General features: G+C 39.1%; 1 protein-coding gene across 12 annotated transcripts in view; it reads left to right on the forward strand.

Annotated features, from left to right (window-relative positions):
• Positions 1-20,254, forward strand: part of LOC147151401 (uncharacterized) — a 144,444-nt gene that overhangs the window by 30,629 nt on the left and 93,561 nt on the right. For all 12 annotated transcript variants that reach the window (XR_015084783.1, XR_015084790.1, XR_015084789.1 and 9 more), the window contains one exon: positions 1,828-1,964. Coding sequence is in view for 9 of the 12 variants with exons in the window: in XM_086022633.1 (XP_085878759.1) it covers positions 1,927-1,964 (38 nt within the window). In the remaining 3 variants the exon portion in view is untranslated. The remainder of the gene's footprint in view (positions 1-1,827; positions 1,965-20,254) is intronic.

Consider the following 20,254-nt stretch of genomic DNA (forward strand, 5'->3'; position numbering starts at 1 on the left):
CATGGGACTTGGTGCACTGTGGGAAGAAAAACTTTATTAAAATATGTCACATATTTGTATTCGGTTTCAGTGGTCCCGTAGAGAAAAGCTTACTTAAAGACGGTCGGGGAGACATCATTATGAACGTTAGAGGCTATATGTAATTTACTTACAGTATATGTATCGCTGCTTTTAGACAGTATATAGGGGCAACTGGGTTGGCGAGAATACAAATACAGTGGAACCATTTTATTTGGAAATATGTTTTTACATATGAGAGAATGCAAATATGAATAAGCACAGTGAAGGTATAAGTAACATAATACGGTATTTTTATGTCATTCAGTGAATATGGTTGTGTTGGATGGATATAAGTTGGAAAAAAAAGTACAACTGTCAACCTTGTTTCTTAAACTAGCCTAAAAATGCCAAAGGCAAACCAAAAAAGTTCTATTGAAAACCATTGAAAATTCCATTTTTGCACAAGCACATAATACTTTGTTTGACAGTGCATCCAGAGTACAGGCAGTAAAACAAAAATATTACAATAATTGGAGACAATAAAGAGTATGCAGTATTTCCATCCAGTACAAACAATTAGTATCGTTTAATGAACCACCCACCATATTAAAGACATTTTCCAAGCTAAATACTTGAACACCCAATAGATATTTTGCATGTATTGTAAATGTCACAGTTTGTGCTCGAAGTCGGTGGCTGCACATTGTTGCCGGTGACCACAAATTTCCACCGACTTCCTCCCGAGACCTAATCAAGACTTCCTGTTGCCTTTGGAATTCACAGATATGCGGTGTCGCCTGCACTGATTAGCAGTGACAATAAAGAAACAAAAAAAAAAGCAACAAAGGCTCCCCAAGGCGGTGGCTTTAGCCTCAAAGAGATATGATTCACGCTTGCGGTTTGTGGTGGAAAGCCTCAGCCACTGGTAATCACCTCTCACTTCCTTCACTTTCTCTCGCCTACGATCACTGCACTCATTACGGATCCCTTAAAGCCTAAGATGATATGGAAGTAAAAAACAACAACTTTGCGTTCCCTGGGAAAAAACTTTACGTTCCCTTGCAAAGATTGCGAGATAACGCAAAGTTTTTCTGCGAGTGACCTTTTTTTTTTTATGCGTGTATGTACTTCCGGGTCATCTTCTGGGTAAACAAAAGCAACAAAAGGAGCATTTTCAGCCGTAGGCGAGTTTAATTGAATTACCTATCTGTATAGCCAGCTACCTGCTAATTATCCAGCTTGCTAGCTAAGATTTCAATTTGGACAGCTGCCTTTACAGTTTTAATTTTATATTTATCCATCACATGGCGTTTTTTTCTTCAGCAATGCCTTGCTACTGAAATTATAGGTGCATTGATATTGGCTAATTATTCATGTTTACATACACAAATTCAGTTGTTTCAATTTGGACTACTGTTCTAGTTTTAAAATTGTCAGCCGGATGACTTAATTTTACCCATTCAAAGTTTGCAGTAATATTTCACGACTTTCTCCTACTGAACTGAAAACTGTGTTGTTGTTGAATAACGGTTTTCCTCAACATAAATATTGAATTCTGGACTACTGCATTTAGTTTAGTGGCCTTTTTTTGCCTGAAAATATAGATTTATGAATGCAGTTTTACATCTTGGGTGATTTCCGCGGATAGTCTAGACAGGAGAGGACAGACTTTCCTCATCATTTAATTCCATTGAAAAATGGCCAAATGGCCTAAAAGCATCCCATGGTGGAGAAAACCAAACGTAAATGTGAAAATCAGCCTTGTACTCAGCAATAGTTCACTCAGCAGCCTGTATTGATTGTGACAAAGTGCCCTACTCCGCACAGGTATATTTTCCAGCCGTGATGCAGCGCATTGGTGTCACCACCCAGACAGGTGGCTCACAGCTGATGGAATGGTAACTCGAACCCTTCTGGCTTGTCTGCATGAGCGCCGTTCTGCACCTCAAGCCGCCCACGTCAAAGTAAGTCCACCCCCACAACCCCTTAAGCCCCCCCTCCGTGAATGATGCCGGGGTCAATTCCCAGCAGTGGCAACTGGATACGGTAGCCGGGCAGCAAATGGAGCGACGTGGAGGAACTGGGGCGAGTTCACGGTTGCGTAGAGTTTCACGTGTTGTCGACAGCTCGCCGGGTGCCTGAATACGTCAGCAGCATGACTCCTATTTGTTTTAGTTGTGGGTGAGTGTTTTTTTTTCCAGGTGTTGTTGTAAACCCCCTCTGTTCCGTAAACCGCAAGTAATTGACGCGTCCCCAACACTGATGGAGAAAGTGGTTTCTACAATTGCGACAAGAAATACAATATATGTTCTGTCAATCATCTTCTGGAAATATTGAACACTAAATATGGTTAAAATCGCATTCCTCTTTGGGGACTCCAGTACAAAAGGGAATTAAATGGGCTTTCTACACACGCCAACATCTTGATCTGAAATAATCTGCTTACAAAACGCACCGAAAGCCATCTGACTCAGACAGAGGGGAGAAAAAAAAGACCACACAGTTTTGGAGTAAGCGAGGCGTTCACGTGACTGGCGTACTCCGGCTTGTTTGCACAGAAGGTGCACGTTAGTCGGGCAGATTTAGCCGCAGCTGCGTGCAGCCTGCAGGTATGTGTGGTGCTGTCGCGCTTTGAGCTCGGCGGGGGCCACACACGCCACCACACGCTATTGGTCACTGGAAACGAAGAGGACAAAGGTTCAACCTTTTACAGTTATGGATTTTGCTTGATTTATGCAGAAAAATTATCCTTGTTTTTAACTGCAACGAGCAAATTGCCACTGTTGCAAACCTAGACTCCAGATGGCATTTATCCAGAATACATCTCAGTCAATTTGCATAAGGAAAATACAAAGTATCATCCACTTTATTAGGTTACACCTGCAGTAGTACCAGTTCAAGAGGAGCATCCAAAATGTGGCTTTATAATGATATGTTTTCATTTACACACTCTCTGAGGTATACTTACTGAATTGTATTGTTAATTATTATTATTATTATTATTATTACTGTTATTATTATTGTTATTATTATTATCATTATTATTATTGTTATTATTATTGTAAAATCAGGTCTACAAAATAAAATATACATAAATAAATGCAATAACATTTTAAAAAGGTAAAATGATAAAACAAATAAATACAAAATTATGTTGACAATATTTTAGGAGTGTAAGTATATTGTGCATATAATAAAGATTAAAAAATAAAAAATAATAATAATAATAATAAATTCAGTAACTGAATGGGACAAGGACACAAATCTCTCCAAACCTAAAACATGAGTTTAAATAGGCACTAAAATTAAATAAAAAATATTTTTTTTTAAATGAAATACAAATTTCAAATTTCAAAAATACAAAACACCAACAACTGTGATAAACATCTCTCAAAATCTGAAACCTGAGGAGAAAAAAGTGAAATCATATCCTCAAAAAACAGCAAGGTAAAAAAATAAAAAGCTCCCAGAATCCTAAACCAGTGAAAAAAACAACAACATACCCACAAGAGCATTTTATTTACTTTACTTGACATTGCCACTCCCAGAACATTTTTGTGTTGATTATCATGTCTGTGTCCATGCCGTCATCGACCGGACTAATTACTCTGGCGACAAATCCTGGCGAAGTTTATCGGAGGCCTCCGCAACATGGAGACAATTTCCTTCTGCTGTCTTTCACGTGTGGAATAAGGCTTTGCTAATCAAGTGTAAAGCCTGTGCCAAAGTGACCCGGGCTCCAAAATATTCCCCCGGCGGCGTCCCACCGTACCGGACAGCTGGAAGCCATTGTGCTGATCGACTCAAGGAGGTCACGAAGCAACGGCCAGCCGCGTGCGCTCCGTGCCTAATCGTTTTATTCCGAAACAACCTTGGAAGGAGCGCAGAAGCACCTATGAGATGCATGTGAGGGGCGCTTGTTTTTTCTGGCTGGTTTAGGAGTCCTTGAAGGCACCACTTTCTGTAAGGGGCACGTGGCTAAAGATCATTTCGCACATTATTGTCCTCTAGTTCAGTGATTTCCAACCACTGTCCTGTGAAATAATCCAGTTTCACTTTACTGGTCTGAAAATTAGTAGTTCATCTATCTATCTATGCCAGCGACATATAGTGACAGGCAGGACAATGAAATGCTCATCCACTGGATGACAGAAGGTACAATTTACAGTACTTGTGTATCTGCAAGTTGCAGTTTAAACAGCAGAATAATAGATTGGTGTTCAACTATAGAAGCCCAGATTCCACCTGACAGGGTTCGACATTCATGGTGGCCTGATGGCGCTGTCTCGAGACACCACGTACGTTACAGATATTGGCCCGATCGGGCCAGCAGAAATGTAACACTAATTGTACTGAATAATATGATGAAATCAACACAGTCCTGTTTCTCTTTTTGTTTTGTATGTTTTGCATGTAAAAAAAAACTACAAATAAGTACACAGAATATCTTAGAAAAGAAATAAAACAGTTTTAAGATGCTGAATGAAATGAAATAATAATTGAAACTTATCATATTATATCATGATTATACGGTACCGTTTCTGACAGGCCACCACAATGTGGCCCTATAGACCGTCACTCTAAAATCGCTTAATTTCGAATGTTGTCTCTGAGTAAATTGAGTCGATTTCATCACTTGTGAATAGCGAAAATCACAGAATAATTGAAAGTCATTCAGTTACATTACAAATAAATAAATAAATCAGACCAAAAATTGAATAAGCAGGGATATACCACCAGCAAACGTGTTCCATGAAAAGCAGAGTTGGCTCCACATGCCCAACCCATAAAAAGTTACAAATTGTTTTTTTAAATATTAGAGAAACCAGAGCTGTGCACTTTACCCTTTTTTGCCACCCTTGACCTGGGTACCCTTCCGTCCGCGACCCCCTGCCCCGTTCCGCCCCCCGGCCATTGACGCCGCCGCGGGAGAGATCCTTTTTAAGGATCATTAGCTGACTAATTTACTATTCGAACTCGCTGTGGACACACTTCAAAATGCGCCACTAGTACTTTACTACTTACCCAACTGCGTGTGCTTACTTCCATTGCGAGCGGCGGGTTTGATTTTGTCGTATTGTATAATTATTTGGGTCCAACAGACGGCCAGAAGTCGCATTCTACAAGTTACTTACTTATTTTCCACACTTCCCTTCGTTCACGGCCTTCAAAATAAAAGCATACCAGCAAACCACTATACACAGCAGGTTTGCTAATGCGTATTTCCGGAAGTAGGAAAGACGCCAGAAGAAGTGCATGAACTCCACCTTGATGTGCCGGCGTCATACTTGCGTGCTGCGCGCAGCTTAATATACTCCCGGACAAAAGTTGTTTTGAAACAATTGAGTTCCAAGTCGGGGGGCGTCGCTTCAAAAAGACAGCACCAACAATGAATATCGTACCTGCTACAACCATAAAGGAACCGAGATGACTAGACTATGCATTTAATTTTATTACCAAACTAGTTTGCTTTTGCAGCAGCAACGAGCTGCGTGCTGCATCCTCTCTCTCCCCCTCTCATGTACATAATGGACTGATCAGAGCAGCAACAATTCCTGATGTGTGCGTGGCATGTGTCGCAGACCTGTCGCCAACACCGCAATGCGTCGGTCATGTGAATCAATGCGGCAGTTGTCGCTCGCGCCGACGTGGTAGTAGAAAGAAGCCTAAAAAGAAGCCTTTCACTGAGTAGGCTGAGATGAAATTTGGCCGCCTCGCAACCACGTCAAACGCATGAGGGTCAATTAGTGGGCCGGACTAAAATCCACTTTCGGCCATGCTTAGTCCAGCCATTTTTTAAAAAATCTGTCGCCCTCCGCCCCAAAAAGGGGCACCCGGCTGGGCCAGGGACAGACTGCCCAGCTCTGAGAGAAACTTTGTACGCTGTTTAAAGTGCTTCCTATTAGCCCCAAACACATTTCAGCTGTTTTACTAGGCTTTTCCTGGCATATATGTAGTCACATTTTCAAATAGATCTCATTGTTCAAAGTGTTCAATCAGGAAAATGCTAGAAAATAATTTCCAAGGTAGGAGATACAATGCAACATAGTGAAGGCACTCATCATCAAGAAAGAAAGACATAGACTGGAACAAAACTAGTCAGGGAAACTGCCAAGAGGCTGACAGCAACATTGAAGGAGCTTCAGGTATTTCTGGCAAATACTGGTTGTTTATTACATGTAACAACAACCTCTTGTCCTCTTTTTAATATTTTAATATGTCTGTGCTATGAGATCGAGTGGAAGCATTAGCTTACAAAAAAAAAATCAAATTCTCTCCAACGCATGTCAGAAAATGTATTATGGTTCGATGAGTATGTTCATATTTACGCAAACAGGCTATTTTATGTTTTTTTTATGCCCCCCTGTTCTTATCAGTAAACAACAGTTTGAGGCGGTGACAGAGGCTCTTCACACTTTGCTTTTCAGCCACAAGTGCATTGCCTAAATTCCCAAGCTTTACTGCAAACGCCATCTAGAGCATGGCCTCAAAGTTTGAAGATCATTCCCAGGATTCGTCCATGAGGGTCTTAGCGAAAGGTTAATTAGGTGGTGAAACGCGACATCCATGCTACCGTTCTCGTGAACTTCGGCGCTCCACCCCTCTCGCCTTGCCACTCTTTCTCGACCGCCGCCTGTAAGCCGAGACCCCCACACGCCAACGCCAGCAGCTGAGCGGCAGCCATGACCTGTCAGGCGGCATTAAGTTGGAGCGCGCACACATGGTGGTGCGGCGTTGCCAAAACAGACCTCCATTCACGCTCCCACCCTCCGGGAGTTCAATTAGAAGGACCCCCCTCCTTTCACCAACCCTGATATGAACCCTGGGAACAACCCACACTCAACCACAACTGCCCTCCCTTTGAAATGAGTTTAGGGTAATTCCACTTCCATAATGAGGCACTACAACAATTTTGACAGCATTTTGTCATCAACAATAGCAGGACCAACTCAAGCTAATTTACGAGGCACACTGATGCAGTCACAGCGAGGTTGTTGATGGTCACTGGGCCGAAGAACAAATACTTTGTCACCGTAGGTAAGAAGATTTTGCAGTTGTCTTTACTTGAGTATACAGTGGACCCTGCATACTCGCTGTTGGGCACACAGGGATTCACTTATTCGTGGATAACTCTTTCAATGTCAGCCATTTTAGAAAAAGAGAACCTATTGAGCGCCAGCCAAATAAGAGCTTCCTGACTGATCTTTGAAGGCTCACGGAATATTATGTAGACACAGAAACTACCAAATGAAAGATTAGACTCTAAAAGTTTGTTTCTATCTTATTCCATTGTTTAGTAATCCGCCAAATTCGTCCTCTGATTGGTGATTGGAAAGTATCATTTCCTCCTCCCATACCAGCCACTCAGGGTCAGCGCGACTGACCCTGGTGCATCGCATCGGCTGCACTGTTGATCTTTATGCTACTGGTTAACCCATCAATAGCGTTTTGTATTGTTTGTTGGACTTGTGTGTTAGCATTGAGCTAGTAGACTTTCCCACGGTTGGGTTAAATACACAATGTGTAAAGTGTATTTGTTTTCATGTTTGGTTTGACAGTTAAACCCTTACCCGGAATGGCAATAAACAGCTTGAAGCCTTTTTTTGGTAGAATTGTTCACTATTTGCAAATTGCTGCTGGTTGGGAATTGAATTGAGTTGAGTTCGCTACCACCATCTAGTGCTTAAATCTCAAGTCTCAAGTCAAAGCAAAAAATAAATAAAAAAATCAACCAAGCAACGGCATGTATGTCAAAAGGTTTTGATTGATTGAAATGTAAGGGAGTTATGACGCAAAAAAACTGTCAGCGCAGACATGGCGAAACTGTAATCAGTGCTTCTATATTTACCAGAGTCTTTTTTTTTAAACTAGTATCTGTACTTCTACTTGAGTACTGAGTACTCTTGCCCCCTTTGGTTATTGCTGGATTTTCAGCACCTTCGTCATAAAAAGATCACATCAGGGGAGTTTTGTGTGCGGGATTGTCAAAGAAAAGGACATTACGCTCTGTTGTCTGAGAGCAAAGTTTGTGTTGGACCGACTCCACGTGGAGGACTCATGGATGGAGATTAGGGACGAGCCACCCAGAGAGCTGCAGAATGGTTTTAATAAATGCGCTCAGCAAATAATACACTTGTTTTCTTCTTGGGCCAAACATAATATTTACTTGGTAGAAGGCCTCACACGACCCGTTGGACGAGTTTCTTCAGTCGTCAGTTTGAAAACGTCCAACTTTGGGAGATTGTTTTGTTATGGCATCCATCTGAAGGAATTAGCTTGATTATTGGCACAGTAAAAAACATGCACGATATGATTTCAGTCAGATGGAAAGTGACACCAAAGTATAATCATTCTGTCTAAAAATTTTTAAAAAGCCTGACAAATGAATCCAGTCATGAACCAAAATTCAAGGTTCGGTGCGTACCTTTGTTCTTAGGTCATAGTTCGTTTCACATTTGGCACGGTAAGTGGAAAACAATTCAAAGCTGCTTATTTTTTTGCGTGAACTGGAACAGATTTAATGGAAATGAATCAAAAAACTGACCCTCCAAAAAAAAGGTTATTTTAACATTGTCCAATGAATATATTTCAAAATCAAATAATGTACATTATGAAATACAAATTAAGAATGTCATATAATTGTTGAAAATGTGTAGAGACTTGGAACTGTGTAGTATTTATTTGTGTAGATACAGCGACGTAAACATGTTTTTCACTATTTCAGTTTTCCAGATTATAATTATTTTTCCGGGGGGGGTGGGAAAAAGTTCATCGGATGACACACCTCCGCCTCCACATCAGATCTTGAGCACCTTAGTTTGCATCAGTGGTTATGTGGCACAACACATGTAGACAAGATAATGTTCTTTGTAAGAATACTCACAGGCATAAATCTCTCTACTGCAATAAATTCCTAGAACGACTAGTATTACTGCGGCTTATTGAAGAGTGACGGTGTCAAAGTATATCAGTATGTGTGTGTGTGGGTGTGTGTTATACTGCCCCCAGGTGACCAAGGCGTGCACAGGAGAAGGAGTGGCACAATGTCCATTGAATTGAAGCAATAAAATGTGGCAAACTGTTGAAATTCTTTAGAATTTGTTTAATTAACTTCATTACAGTATGTTTTTATGAAGTATAATAATATGGAGTGCTGTTTTATTTATTATAAATACACTACATAAATATTTTTTGGGGGGGGCGGTCATGCGTGCCTCTTAACTTGAGTGTGACTTTAGACAAAAGTTATAGTTAATAAAAACTAATGAAATAACTAAAACTGAAAAAACTGAAATTGAAAAACTGAAATTGAAAAACAAAAATCGTTAACAAAATAAAAACAAGAGTGCATTTTAACAAACTATAACTAACTAAACTACAATTCACATTTATAAAAATTACAATAACTATAGTTTTAGCAAAAATGTGCTTTGTTTTAGTCTGTCAAATTATTTCATACATGAGCTTTCATTGTTTTTGGTGTTTATTTTAAACATATTTACTTTGGTATTAGAATAGTAGTTTACCAGTACTTAACTTTATCCCCCAATACTTACTGGCCTTTTTTTTAAAAACTTGCACCCTAAAAACCTAAAACAAAACAATTTCAAAACTTTTTTTTTTAAATAAATAAAAACGTACAAATCTGCTCTTGAAACTAATTTAAAGTAACTGAATTTAAAGAAAACAAAGGTCAAACAAAATAAAATCTAACTATAATGAAACCCCCCTGCCTCAGACCCCAATTCCCAACTGCACAACTTTGGATTATTGCCATCGTAGCAGTTTTATCATAACCAGTGTCCCACGTTTTGATCCCAAGTGGATCCGTCCAATCAACTTCTTGGCCTGTGCTGATTTGTCAAACAAAGTTTTTCATGACATAATCCATCTGTTGCGTCATAGGAGTTCTTGCAGATCCGGAGCTCACTTTTTGTATAATATAGCAGGTCCGCAGAACATGCCATGTTGATAACATCACAACTATCCCGCCCCCTTTCTATATGCATTTCACAATAGGGCATTGAGCAGATGCGTCTCAAAGACAGGAAGCATCCTAATTTCCATCACCATTACCAAATCACCTATCGGAGTGTAATACATCTACGGTGTGCCATCACATGACAGGAAGCAGAGGCAGCACATCTGGCGACAATCAGGCCACAGCATTGGAGTCTTGACAGCATCAGTCGTGCGGCGGGCCGTCCGCTCTCACGTTAGCCAGAGTCCGGAGTTTTGTACCCCCCGTTCCTCCGCCTGTGTGGTTTTTGCCCCGGAGTGTGTTTGTACAGATGACTGCCTAATTGCGTTTAAGACCTCGACCCTTCCCAAAAACGCACTCTTCCCGGCAAACGTGGGAAGAAAAGGCGTAAATACAGCAAGTTGACACTCAAATTTGTGGAAACACATGCAAGACTGGGCGAGGGACTTGTCACATGACAATTGGCCAATTGTGGTCAAGTATTGTCAGCGAGTAGATCGTTGCATCATTTTGGGGTATTTTTTTTACTTACGTAATGTAAACAAAAAAAACAATTGCTTTTTATTATAAATATAATTTCGCTCTGAGCATGACATTACTTCATGCTGAGATTTGTCAAGGATTATTAGATCAGAAAATTCAGCTTCATGGAAAAAAACGCTAATATATTAAATACTGTAAAAAAACATAGGTGATTTTTTTTTTTTTTTTCCAAAATGAGAATATAATCATATTTTGTTCATGTCTTATGAGAATAAAGTCATAATGTTATGAGGCAAAGCAATGTAAATGACAAAAATCAAATTGTTTTATATAAGAAAATAGTTTTAATTTGACCAAAAAAGAAATGTTTGAACGTTACAATAATGAAGTCATAATTTTACAAGAATGACGCTGTGGTCTAACAAAAATAATTCTGTAGTTTTATGACCACAAAGTCCTAATATTTCAAGAAATACCATGACAATATTAGGATAAATGAATCCAATTTTTTTGCAAATAACCTTGTAAAGACATGTCAGAATTTTAAGAGATTAAATTTATATTACTCTGAAAGAAACAAATAAAGTCTGAATTTTCTGACCAAAACGACCGAGAAAATAGGTGAGCTGCGATTGGTTGTTACCTGAGCCCTGAGCTGCGATGTCACCGAAGTGGCAAAATGGCCGCCCCCTGATATGGCTAAAACAAGGTGGATTAACTTTAATTCCACAAACGCAATATTAATCAGAATGCCTTGTTTCAACTAGTGCATAGAACATATTCAAAAACTGTTTGGGTCACCATCCCCTTTAAGTCATGTTGCATATCGACTGCTATAAAGTTATGATTTCTCCAGATGGGCTGAATTTTGCCAAGGTTTGTTGACATTCACTTAAATGGCTTCTAATGTTTCCTCCCATTTGTTGAGAACAATGTTAACATTGGCGGTACCCTTTTTTTCCCCCCGGTTGTAATTTACAGATGGCCAGCTATTTCACTGGCGCATGGAAGCTGGACCCGTTACTGAATGACATAACAATTAAACGCAACAGCGGTGTGCTCCGTGCTATTAATCTCGGAGAAAACATCATCTGCGCATGCCGAAATTTGAGCTAAAACAAATAACGCTCTACATATTATGCACGTGCAGGAAATATCGAGTGACGCGCTGCGAGATTTCCCGAGCTGGCGTAAAAACCTCAGCTGCATCTGAGCGTATTAATTGGTTATTTTGGGGGAAAGTAAATGACATGTAACAGCTGCAGCTGGACCGCCTTGAGAAAACAGTGAAAGCGTCTGTGCCCGTTTTTTGACGGCTACTAGCACAGGAAAAGCGAAGATATGGTCAGCACTCTCTGGCCGGACCACTTGGGTTTTCTGCACAAGCTGTCAAAATGTGGGTCAAAAAAATGTATTAACGTGTGTTAGCTACTGAACCTTAAAATTGAAATATTTTGGAAATTTGAAAATATACTAAATTCACTGGTCAACAGATTTTTACTTTTTTTTTTTAAATCAGAGATGCAAGTAAACATTTCTAAGTTTTTTTTTTTTTTGCGCTGATTCAGAATATGTATTCAATTTTTATCTAGCTTATCTAATAGTAATAATAATGATGTGCAGCCCTCACTGAAACGTAATTGTTGAAGGTGGGGGGGGGGGGACAGCTGCTGGGGGCCGTGCTGGCCAAGACCGGCCCTCAAATACACCGGCCGTACGGGAAAATTTACATATTTTCCCCAAATTCCCACCCGCCCCTAATAGCAATATATTTAGTAATATTTATGAATCCAGGGTTACGGTTCGCAACAGGTGAATCTTTTTTCGGAAACGTCAGAGCTAGAAATTACAACGCATGGTGAAATCCGTATTGCGCAAGCTATCATAGGTCAAACTTACAAACAAAAAATGAAAATATATCAAAAACCTGATGTGCTAGAAAAAAATAGACATTTTTTAAATCAATGTCAAAAATACATTTATGAACTTCTGGTTTACAAGTGTAATTGTTTGTATACATTTTAAATGTTTGAAAATGGTTCTGTAATAGAGCCATTCTGAAGTTTGCTGAGTAGTGATGTCACAGTTTCAGTTTACATCAGACCACACCCAGCTAGGCAGCTAGGCAAGGTGAAAATGTATTTCCCGATAAAATGATGTCAAAGTCATAAGAATACAAGTAAAAAGGCATTTCAGTATTGTCTTTTTTAATGTTATTTTACAAATATGCTTTTAATAATACATTCGGAATTGTATGCATAAAAAGTTGTATCTTTATGACAATATTTGAAATATCAGAATTTTTCAGATTTTGTGAAAATGAAGCTGTTCTTGAGGAGAAGTTTTACAAAAATGCTAGTTTTACAAAAATGAAGTACTCTATCGTTGGGGAAACATTAACTTACAATATATACTCAGGTATGTAAGTATGTATGTAAGTCTTACAAAAATAAAGTGGTGCAAAAATAAAGTCATACATTTAGGAGAATATGTCACTCAAAACATACAGAATAAAGTTGTGATAATAGAAGACAAAGTAGTAAAAAAAAAAATAATAAATTTCCAAGACAATATTGTCATTTTACAAGAATTAAGTTGTGATTTTATTTGAATAGTTTAAATGTTATATGAATTGCTATAATTTTTGCAAAGTCCTCGTAACCTTAGGAAAATATAATCCTATTTTTTGTTTGTTGTGGGGCAAAAAAGCAATAAATTTATGAAAAAATTAGTGAGAGAGACAGAAGATTTTTTTTTTTCAAATTTTACAAGCATACTGGTAGTCGTGTTTTTACAAGAATAAAAATGCAATAGAATAAATTCAGGATTGCATGTGAAAAAAAAATGTTGATTTTAAAAACACAGGGGGAAAATTGGAAATTAAAGTTGTAATAATAGAAGAAAAAAGTAGTCATTTCAAAGTGAAAACATTCAGTTTTCTTTGAAAAGAGAAATGAGAACCACAGCGATCATTTGAGCCTTCTGAAAACATCAAGCTCCTGCAAGTTTTCTATACGAACTGCCGAACCAACACCTGCGGCTCAACCATCCACATTTCATAATCACATGTCAGCATCGCAGGCGCCTATTGGATTTCATGTCGTAAAATTGTTTTTAAATTGGTCTCGGGCTTGTAGGTGGAAAATGATAAAATGGTTCCTGTTACGCTGTCAGCTTCCATCAAAAGAACCCGACTTAACACTTTTAGGCAAGGTTGACATGTTGAAGAATGAGCTGACATCAGCGCCAAAAGTGTCAATTTATTGCACGGGTCTTGTTCCAAGCCAAAGAATGTACAGTAAAATTGGCCAAACTTTCAAACGGCTGCATTTGCACTGATGATTTTCAGTGTGGTTTATGGTGTTCATGGTCACTGCAGGTGGTCCACACCCTGCACTGCTTACCAGTCAATCATAGGGTAAGATGTAAACATGAAATGGACTCAAAGTCCCAAAACGTTAGGGATATTCGGCTGAAATTTCAGGATGAACATTCCAAAAACATGCATTTGAGGTTTAGTGAAGAGACTATGTGTCCCTAACAGTGAAGTCGGTAAATACGTTTTATTTATAGAGTGTAACCTTGATATACGTATTCATATAACTTCTTTTACATCAAAATTTTGTTTTCATACAAAAAAAAAAAAAATGTGATTCTGCCATTCATTTTTCTGAATGAATGCATTCATCCAAAGGGTTCAACAGACAACAAGGTATGTTCCAAAATGCACACATCCTATCAAAAGTCAGGCCTTCCAAATAAAATCATGCCGCGTAATAACTTGTCAAGTTTTAATCGTGATCAGGATTTGGGCCACAATTAAATGAAACTGATTGTCGGCACTGGCATACGGCATGTGAACCGAACATGGCCCAGGACCGGCAAAGGAGACTCTGGCAAACAAGATGTGGGTCACTTGTTGAGTGAAGTATCCGGCCCAGAAATCACTTTAAAACTCTGGGCCATATATGTATAGCCAGACTTCATCCACTCTTAAATGCGGTTTCATTTTTTTTTTTCTACACACATTCTTATGTTACATCACAAACATAAGAATCGGATTACATCATCACACGCACACGCGCACGTGATGTGGATCACTAAAGGACTATAATCAGGAACCAGTTCTGGTCTAGCATAGGGCCAGAGTAGGGCCAGCTATGGTTTTATGATTTGACTGAGATATGGGCCTTGTGTGGGACCACATGTGGATACCAGATGTGGACCACTAAAGGATAGTCATTCATTGAGGTATGTGGGCCAAGTGCAGGTGGGTTGTGTGGCCCATCACGGGGCCACACCAATTTTGCTGTCTGGGTCATGTCGAGAGAAGAAAGTACAGCAAAAATTAGAGATGAGGAGCATCATGGTGAGTCACGAGTGCCTAGAAAGGAATGAAAATATGTTGTCTTTACTTATTTATTCATTTAGTTAACCGCAGGTAAATTCTAAATTCTTGGGTAATTTAAATGTTTTCAATTGATTTATTCTTATTTAAAGTTTCATTTTGGACTGAAAATTGTTTACGTATTGTTTGTTGAAAAATACCGCAGTAAGAAATGTGTTTTCCTTAGTTAATGAATAGTTGTAATTCCAGTGATTTCAATAATAATCAAAATAATTGTGAACATCATTTTGGGTATAATTTCACAACCGTAATGTAAAGGTAAGGTTATTTTCAATTTTTTTTTAAAATTAAAAAAAACAAAAAAAAGTTAATATTTTTGTGTTTCTGGAATTTATTCTTTGGATTGACATTCATTCCTGTAGGAAATATTGCTTTGGATTTTGTATGATTCAGTTTTAGTCTGACTTTCTGGAACGGATTAATCACAAAAACCGAGGTACAACACATAGAGGACTCACATGGTTCTTCACATGGTTCAAATACAAAATCGCAAACATTATTCAGTAAGAGAACAAATAAACAATCAGATCTTACCAGAAGGCCTGCTTTAAAAAACAAAAATCCTGCTGTTAAAAAAAGCACCTGTTAATTTAAACAGAAATGCATTCGACAAGTAGAGAGCAACGGACTGAAAAGCTCATTATATAATTTTATTTCTCAGAAAAAATACTTTCACTTGGTTTTAATCTTGTTTTAGGGACAGTAAGTAAAAGGTCAGCAGACCTCAGTAACCAAACTAGACAATGAAATGACATCAGTTTGAAGAAGCCTGACCACCGAGGGCTCTGCGAGTTCACATTTTGCCCTGAATCCTGAAATTAACTGGGAGCTAGTGCAAAGATGACAGAATGGAAGTGATGTGGCTGAACCATTGGGATCGAGACAAAAACCAAGTGACGGCCTTCTGACCTAATTAGAGACGGTCGAAGGAAGTTTTGTTGAGACAGAGGAAGAGAGAATTGCAATAATCAAGATGTGAGGAGACATGAATGTGCTTTTCTAGTTCAGAATAAGGAAATATTTTAGAAATACAGTAAACCACCTATTCACAGCGCTTTGGGACCAATCCCTGCTGCAAATCATTGCTGCAAAAAAACAACAACAATTGTCAACCATGTAGATTTCTTATAATTGACTATATTAATTGTTTAAACAGTAAATATATGTCTAACTATGATCCCAAAACCATATTATATTTGTCTTACAAACAAATGGCTACACATTATTTGATTTGGAAAAAGTGCATTAAAATTCCAAGTACGCTGGTAAAATATAACCTGTAAAAATATATTTTAAAAAATTGACAAGCAATAATAGCTTTGTTGTTGGATTGCGGTATTAAAGAGAAGCACAAAAAACATGAATTTGTGAGTTTTTCAGCAAATAGCTGATGATAATTTCCCATGTATCTGGAACAGTTTTGTGTCAAACACAGCAAAATAAGACAAAATCTTTTCACAAGCGTTCCGTTCATGTTTGAGCCGAACGAATCAGATTATGAGGCTTTATTACCTGTCTTTCCTTGAAAACATCTTTTGTAAAAAAGGCAAAACATTTTAGCACACAAATTGTCCTCCAATTGTTGAATGATGCAACATTTATTTTTATTTTGATCTAACCTTTATTTGTCCAGGTAAGGCAACTGAGAACAAATTCTCATTTGCAATGCCGACTTAAGATGCAGACAGTAGAATAAAATAAAGCAAAATAAAAGCAAATACGCAACAAAACAAACTGTACAATCTGATATAGTTATAGTTAGTTATAACCCGGTGCGGCTTATGTATCGTTTTTCATTATTTTGTCATAAATAGAATGGATGCGGCTTATACGAAGGTGCGTCTTAGGCTAGGTTCACACCGCAGGTTTTAATGCTCAACTCGGATCTTTCTGCTATATGAACACATGTGTCATCAATGTGGCCCGCTTGCGCGGAAGGAGAAACGTCACTCCCGACGTTGTGTTTCGCGGAAGTAAATGTGGTCCAACGTGTCGGGGCATTTATATAGTAAAGTGATTAGGTCGGAGGTAGAAATACACTACAGTCTTTGGGCGAAATAATGAGGAGAGGCTTTTCTCATCACGAGGTGACGCTTTAATATCTTATTTCATGGAGACATCACTAACGATGATGTCACGTCATAACCGTGCGTAAAAAATGAATCGATCTGAGCAGTGGCTGAATTACTACGATCGCCATAAATGTCCACTTTATGCTTCATGTTTCATGTGGGATTAAATTCAAGTAAAATATAAAGTTAATAGTGTTACTCAAAACAACTTTGCAGATTCGATCCGCTGCTGCCAGCAGTTTCCCTCTGCCTGCACGGAGCACATTTTGGGCTCCGGATGACGTCAATGTCGGATATATGCGACCTGGCCGTTCAGACCGCGAACGCATTGGAAAGGATCGGATACGTATCCGATCTAGGACCACATATGAAAACGACCCAAGTCTCATTTGAAAAAATCGGAAGTGAGCCGTTCGGACTGTCGTAAAAAAATCAGATATAGGTCGCATATGGGCAAAAAAAATCTGATCTGGGTCGTATTTGCCTGCGGTGTGAACCTAGCCTTATAGTCCAGAAAATATGGTAATTTGATATCGGAATGAATGAGGGGAGTTCTTTTATTTGTTCCAGAGTGTTTGGGGCAGAAAATTGAAAAGACGATTGACCAAAAGAAGTGCGGACTTTGAGACGGAGAGTGCGGGTGGTGGTATGCCTGGTGAGCAGAGAGATGAAGTTGAGTTGATTTATAAACATGGCCCAGTGAATTTGTCGTACACTGTACTTATTGTGAGGTGGTGTAGCGTGAGTTTGAGAATGTAAGACCACCTCACACTCAGTTTGGCAGTGGGAGTGTCAGGACACTTTAAGAGGAAGTGGTCATCTGCGTGAGTTGCGTGACCGGCATAAAGGACCCACTAAAACACGATAAGATCCATAAGAATCCCTTAATCCCTCGCCGAGCAAAACCACTCTCAGGCCACCATGAGGCATACCTACGAGGTTCAAATTCCTCCGCCTCGACACAAGGCAGAACGCTCTATGAGTGTTTTGGCTCCCCCTTCAAACTCCTTTGCCATTTCTGCAATTTCTTTATGGCTTGCCAATAGTGAGAGGCCTTAAATCTGTTTGCACTGGCGGCGCTGAAAGAATGTACATGTGTTTCATTTCAGCTCAGATAAGACCACAACTTGTCAGTCCGAGGCACTGAGACGTGTCTGTCTCTGCTGTCACGCGTGTTTTTCAAAGCTGGATGTCGTTGGCGTGTGATGATGGACGAGACACTTTTAAGGGGTTACAGCGCTAGTTGGCTCGGCAACAGCGCGACCTAATGCACACAATAAAACCTTCATTGCCCATTTAGTAATCTGAAATATGCTTTTGGGAGAAAAAGGTTGTTATAAGAGAGCGTAGCCGTGTTTCCACCAAGCAGTGCTGCTCAGTTCATTTTGCCAAGTTACAATTTAGAACCGTAATACTTGATCTGGTTTGTGTTTCCATCGAGGAGTCTCCAAGTGGGATGGTCACACATTGAATTCTGGATTTACAAGTACTCAGTTTAAAATTGAGTGGATACAGTAGTTTTATTGTCATATTAATCATTTAAACCACAAATATAGCTCAAAGTATGATTTCAAAACACATTATTAGTCAGACTTACTGTAAATGAACATGTGGTGAAGACTCTAGGAACCTAGGCTAAAATTAGCATCTCCTTGACAAACTGTACGAAGAGGTCAGTCAGTTAGCCAGGGCTGAGGCAACATTCTCTCTCTCTTTATATATATATATATATATATATATATATATATATATATATATATATATATATATATATATATATATATATATATATATATATATATATATATATATATTAGTATCTAAACTACACTAACTTATCTAACAAAATGTAATACGACCAAGGGTGTCACTCTAAAACCTAGTGGAAGTCATCCAAAAACAATACTACAAATGCGTGCAAAATGTCAACTAAACTAAGCTAAAATCTTACCCGCATTTAAACCGTCGAAGCTATATAGAATGTTTTTTGTTTTTTTTAACCACACGGCGAATTGACACAGCAAATTGGGGATCAGAGAGCATACACAATTCATGAGTTCACACAAAACTACCAAATGTCCAATCCCACGTGGTGAAGTGAGTCTTTATTGATGCCAATCAACTAAAATTGTCCCCAGATGGTGTGGGGGTTGACAAAGAGGTATGGAGGTAAAACGCATTCCCAGTCGACGTTACTGCTGCTCCTCCGCAAAGTGATGCAATTAAGGCGTGCCCAACAAAAAGGGGGTTTACCTATTCTAATGCCTGGAAAAGCATCCGGCATGGCACCTGCACACAGAGGAGCAAGCGACCAATGGCCGTAACACCAATGCATGGGAGTTCATTTGCACCTAAAAATTAAGGGATATTCAACTACAACACACATACAGATAGGGAGACTCCACCTTAAAAATTTGGAACTGTAAAAGCTTTTTGGGTTAAATTGGAACAGAATAAGCTTTTGAATTAAAGAAACACCTTCAACAAACAAAAACAAACAAACAGTCCAGTTGCTTCGGTTTAACCTGCAAATTATGACCTCGATAACTGAGAATCTAGACCACAGGTATCAAACCCCGGTTCTCGAGGGCCGTTATCGAGTGCTGGGTGCTGATGAGCTGATCATTGAAATCAGGTGAGTTGCAGCAGCGAGAGTAGGAAAACATGCAGGAAAGCGGCCATGGTGGACCACAGTTTGACACCTACGATTTGGACGGACAATAATCAAAAGCACCGTTATGAAGACCTGCAATTGGCTGGCAACCATTAAAAGGTGTATCCCGCCTCAGTCATCTAACATGCATCCAGCTACCTCGTGACCCGAATGACAACAAGCACTATAGAAAGTGGATGGATGTTTTGAAGGCACAACATTTTAACATGTTCCACATTAAAACTGTGACAGCAAAAAAAAAACCTCAGATACGCCAGATGAACCCCTATAAATCCAATACATCCTGATGGAATCTACAAAGTAATAATAATAATAATATACTAGGCGTAAAAGGGATCTGCTGAGCACCAATTCACCTTGGTACGATTGTTCCAAGCCTTGAAGACGTTCCAAACAACCCTAATGTGGTCGCCTCTCTGTGACCTCCATCATTTTGAGATCCGGTCTGGTCAGGGTTCAAGACACGTGTTGCATGACTAGTTGTTATTCCTTTGGTGGAAACACAGCCTTGTGGCAGCCACTTGTATTCTTTGGATCACAATGAAATTTGGGATTGATCAACCGCCTTCGTGGTGGGTCCATAAAATAGCCGGCCCTAACATTTATGAGACCACCATACGTGACTCGTTCCATCT

This window comes from Filicampus tigris, chromosome 2 (assembly GCF_054856515.1).
Source record: "Filicampus tigris isolate MCC_2025a chromosome 2, RoL_Ftig_1.0, whole genome shotgun sequence".
In the NCBI taxonomy this organism is placed as follows: domain Eukaryota; kingdom Metazoa; phylum Chordata; class Actinopteri; order Syngnathiformes; family Syngnathidae; genus Filicampus; species Filicampus tigris.